The sequence below is a fragment of the Gadus morhua genome, chromosome 13, assembly GCF_902167405.1.
Source record: "Gadus morhua chromosome 13, gadMor3.0, whole genome shotgun sequence".
NCBI lineage: Eukaryota > Metazoa > Chordata > Actinopteri > Gadiformes > Gadidae > Gadus > Gadus morhua.
In genome coordinates this window covers 1,838,114-1,843,113 of record NC_044060.1, presented here as the reverse complement: position 1 = coordinate 1,843,113, position 5,000 = coordinate 1,838,114, and the positions used below count along the sequence as shown (strand labels likewise).

General features: G+C 47.1%; 1 protein-coding gene across 1 annotated transcript in view; it reads left to right on the top strand.

Moving 5' to 3' along the window:
* The window catches only part of pcbp4 (poly(rC) binding protein 4), a 77,419-nt gene that overhangs the window by 71,241 nt on the left and 1,178 nt on the right, over window positions 1-5,000 (top strand). Inside the window, exon 14 of the mRNA XM_030374339.1 lies at window positions 1,547-5,000. This exon is cut by the window's right edge and continues 1,178 nt beyond it. Coding sequence (XP_030230199.1) covers window positions 1,547-2,018 — 472 coding nt within the window. The 3' untranslated portion in view covers window positions 2,019-5,000. The remainder of the gene's footprint in view (window positions 1-1,546) is intronic.

The window sequence follows — 5,000 nt, the reverse complement described above, 5'->3', positions numbered from 1 at the left end:
GCGAGAGAACCTGTGTACCCTGTATTGGGTTAGTGCGCTTCTGATATTCTGAAATCATAATTCTTCCCCCGGATGTGTTTAGTCAGGGTGGGGGCGGAGTCAGGCTATATCCTTAAATCTTAGACCTAAGCTCCCACTCCCGCTCACACCACTAGTGTAAGCTGCACACCTGTTTTAAGCCTGAAGGTGTTGAGTCCAAACATGTGCACGTGATTAAGTGCACGTGATAAAGCCCATGGCATCAAAATATCCCTCTTCACATCAACAGCATTGCACTAGTTAACATCCACACCATTAGTAAACACGGACACCAGTATAAATTATAACTAAACCTAGCTCCCTTTTAATGAACTGATGTTACTGAATGGTTCGTGAATGTACCCTGATTGTAAAGTGTTACCAACAAACATAAGCAACAGCCCCCCCACTGGTCAATTCAGTTAAATTCAAATCAATTCAATATTATCTGTATAGCCCTTAATCACCATTACAGTCTCAAAGGGCTTAACAGGCCAAATATTTATGTCACCCCCCTTTACCCAAGCCCCCACACGGGCAAGAAAAAAGTCCCTTGAAATTAGCAAGGAAGAAATCTTGAGAAGAAACGCATATTAGGGGATCCCTTCTTCCAGGGATGGTCAGGAGTGCAATGGGTGCCATAATTGACATACAGGTAAATACATGCACATCATATTAAATCAGTGATGTGGTGCTGGCCGGTTAACCATGAGGAGAGTCCAGGCATCCAGTCTAGTCAGCGCAACACGCTAGAACAGACAGAATAGAATTAGAACGAATAGAAGTCTAAACTGATCACTGCATTGTGTTTTCTGATTGGCTGGAATTAAGCCAACAACATGACGCCCTGTGCCATACGTCCTCCCTAGGCTGAAAGTTTGATCAAAGTTTTTCGATTCATTTTCGATTTCATTTTCGATTCTGCTTGAATTTGTTGGGTTGTGCCCTGATTTGTTCTAATGCTCTGGAATGATCTCTGGGCGCGGCTCCATCCTAATGTTTCCATAACGATTGTGTTTCCTCTTCTCTAAGCCCCATCCCCAGCCACCCCCCCAACTTATACAGCCCCCCTCATCCGTACAGCCCCCCCTACTGTAATCAGTCGCTACCTCCAGCAAACACACCCACCGTCTTATGATTTACTCATTTCCGTTGTTTATTTCCTTGACTTTGATTTGCTGTCCAAAATACCCCAATACCCCCAATACCCTCGACACCCTTGTGCGTCTGTTTGTTTGTGTGTTTGTTTGTTCGTCTGTTTTGTTTGTTTGTTTGTCGTCCTGAGCTCCTTTAGTTTTGTTTTGTTTTGACTCAGTTCTCGATCTTTAACATGTCTTTGATTTAACTCCCTCTAACCCTTCTCCATCCGAACCCTCCCTCCCTCCCTCCCTCCCTCCCTCCTCCCCTCCACTCCCTCCTCCTACCCCTTCCCCTATCTCCTCCACTCCTCCTCCTCCTCCCCTCCTCCCCCCTCCTCCTCCTCCTCCTCCCCCTCCTCCCCCCCCTCCCCCTCCTCCTCCTCCTCCAGTTTAGAGACTGCCAAATCCACCGCCCAGACCTCCTCCATGCTGCCCTCCGTAGACCTCTCCATGAGCTTCACCCAGCCCGTCCCCCCCGCCCCCCCCACCTCCTCCTCCTCCTCCTCCTCCTCCTGCGCCTCCCTGGCCGCCATGGGCGCCGCCATGTCCCACGCCCCCATGCTGGGCGGCCCCTACGCCGCCGCCCTGCCCTTCTCCGGCCTGATGGGGGTCAAGTCCTTCCCCTACCACCACCTGGCGCTGTCCTCCCCCGGCGCCATGGGGGCGCCCGGGATGGGGGCCCCCGGGATGGGGGCCGGCGGCCTCGGCCCCGCCGCCGCCATGTCCATGTCCATGATGCCCCAGTCGCACGCCGCCGCCGCCGCCGCCGCCGCCCTGGCCTCCTACACCGCCAAGATCTCCTCCAGCGCGGGCGCCAACGGCGTGAAGAAGCCCGACCGGCAGAAGTTCGCGCCGTACTGAGCGGGGAGGCTGAGGATGGCGGCGGCGTCGTCGAGGAGCGACGGTTGCCGTGGTAGCGTCGGCTGCGTCGGTCGCCGTAGCCGAAACCGGACGGGGCAGATACTCGCTTTTCTTCTCCTCCTTTCTCTTATTTTTCTCCCCCTCCTCCCGTCTGTTTTATATTATTATTTTTACGATTTTCTACCGTTTTTATAATTTACGTTCCTCTCTTTTTTTTTCGTCTTTCTTCCAGCTGCCACGTAGCAACAGATGACATCACATGCCTCTGTCCTTTCCCTATTCGTTAGTATCTTCTTCTTCTTCTTTGTGTAGTGTCGATCTGCCTCGTCAGTCAGAGTACAGTACAGCCGGAGCGGTAACCGTGGCGACACTGTTGTTTCCGCGGTCGTGGGCCGGTTGAGCCTGTAAAAGCCATATTAAGACTAATAAGCTTTTTTCTCCTCCCCTTGCTTGTTTCTTGCTCCCCCCTTTCTCTCCCTGATTCTATTGTATACTCTCGTATTTATTGACTAATATACAACTATTCCCTCAGAGAGTTTGTATCACCCGTCACTAACACTGCGCTGAAGGAACTCAGCCTTTATATATGATGATGTCTACTTCCTGTGTATGACCATTTCCTGTATACCACTTTCTCTCTTTTTTTGCTTTTTTTTTTCAAAAGAGTTTTCGAATAATAATTAATAATAAAAAAACAGCAGGTTAAAAGATCAGCTCTTTGACGCTAACAGTTTGTACCTTTGTTCTATTTTTATTTTGAAATGTTACTTTTTTTAAGTTATTTTTAACTTATTGAGGTTGGTAGCTATTATATTAACAGTTTAGAAGACGTTTTTGTTTCGGTTAATACTGTTCACGACTAGATTCTACTCTTTCTGTTCTGTGCCTGGGTCGGGTTTGACTCAGTGACTTAAAACGATTCCTTTCAGTTGTTTCCTTAAAGAAGAACGTGTATCACTGTACTATTAAAGATGATAATCAGATGTTTCCGTAAGTTAGACGTTTAAAGTTGTGTTTTCTGTCGCCACGTCATTACGCCATACACACATTCAGAATGGAGAGGTGCTTCGAACGGGATTCACTGACATCCAATGAACTACAATAGAACAGAATAGAATCAGATAGAATAAAACTGCACTGGTACGTAGAAAGGTGAGTACAGTACATCTAGACACCGGATCGAACCAAGTGTGACATCCCAAGAGGGGTTTCCTCCCAGATGTTTTTACAGTCGACCAGGGAGGTTTGTGGATGGACACTCCCATCTGTGAGGTCCCAAAAGGGATCGATTTTGAAAGGGCTTGGAACAAACAACCCACCTCAGCCGCACGCCCGCTGGTAAAAGAAGGGCCCGTTGAAGTATGGTGGACGAATTTGCAGTCGCATCCAACCGAAAAACTGCCACCAGTCCCTTCACCCCTCCACCCAAAGCCACTCCCCCTAAACACGCGACTAGCTCGCTGGCTTTAGCGATAGCTCCTCCTAGCTTTGCTGAAGCCTCCAGTCATGCGTAATGAGAGCAGGGAGGCAAAGTGTGTCCAGGTAGCCGGGTAGCGAGGTAGACAGACAGTCGGGCCATCCAATAATTTCCTAGCCCCGGGCTACGTGGCCTGCCAGAGCCACAGCCACCCGAGTTCTGTTTTTTTCGTAGCATTTGATCTATTGATTGCTGTCAGGATGTAAAGAGAATTTCAACCACTTTGGAAATAATTTCATCTAGAGCAGCCTGTAGAAGCTCTGACAATGACATGGAAACATGGAATTGGGTCTTCTATCATGGATTTGAACTGAGCGTGCTCAAAGTGCACCATGGTGCATCATTACTCTAATCACTCTGTAACGATGCAGTCAGTCTTTACTGAGCCAACATGCCCTCTCTGGGGGACCTAGAGCCCACACACTGATCTGAGAGTTACGCTCAACAGAATGGGCACCGGGCAGGGTACTGTGGCGGTGGAGGGGAGGTGTGGCTCCATCTGTCTTGTAGTGCTATTCTTTTTATTTTTCTATTGTGGTTCTATTGTAGTTCTGTGACGGGAGGAGAAAACGGCGGAAACTCCTGTCAGAGGATCCCAGATTACTGCTGCATGTTCGCTTGGCCTCACTAACAGATACACACACACACACACACACACACACACACACACACACACACACACACACACACACACACACACACACACACACACACACACACACACACACGGTCCAAAATAAAATAGTCATTGCGTTCAGTTGTGAATCTCGAAATCTAACCGAATTACCGAAAGGTCCAGAAATTCGCTTTCAGACAAAATTTGTTGGCACAAAAACATTTCAACAATCATACGTTAATTGAAATTCTAGATACAATTTCAATAATTGAGAGACAACGAACAGTATATATTTTCTCCTGTGTTCGATAATTTATAAACTTATTCTAGGACTCAAAGCTGAATCGAACCAGTTGATTCCCTCTCTCCTTCACTGACAGAAGACAAACCATCGTACACTGAACCAGATACACCAATCACTCGGCCCCACGTGTGTGAACGTGTGAGAGAGTGTGTGTACTAGCTGTGACAAAAAAAAAAACTTTATCTAAGTTAGTTGGGAAATGCATTAAATAATTTGTTGTCTCCTGTATGTTTATTTGTTTGTTAGATGGTTTGTGTGTTTTTAATTATATTAATAATAATAATGTGGTATATTATACAAGTTCACTTATTTTTATAGTCACATGTTCTTGTCCAAACTCACCTCTTTCACCCATCCTCCATGTTGTTTTTGCCTCTTTTGTTCCATTTGAACTACAGTTAAACTTTTCCCTGCTCATTTGCATGAGTTTGACTTGAATTGACTTCTATGCAAAGCATCTCTGGGTGGTTCAGCCGAGGATTCTGGGAGATGGTGTTTTGGGGAACTGTGAACATGCTAGTTAGGCTATCGCTAAAATGGTAAGGGCTACCGTAGACCAAGGCTTGTTAAGTTTTCTCCAAACAA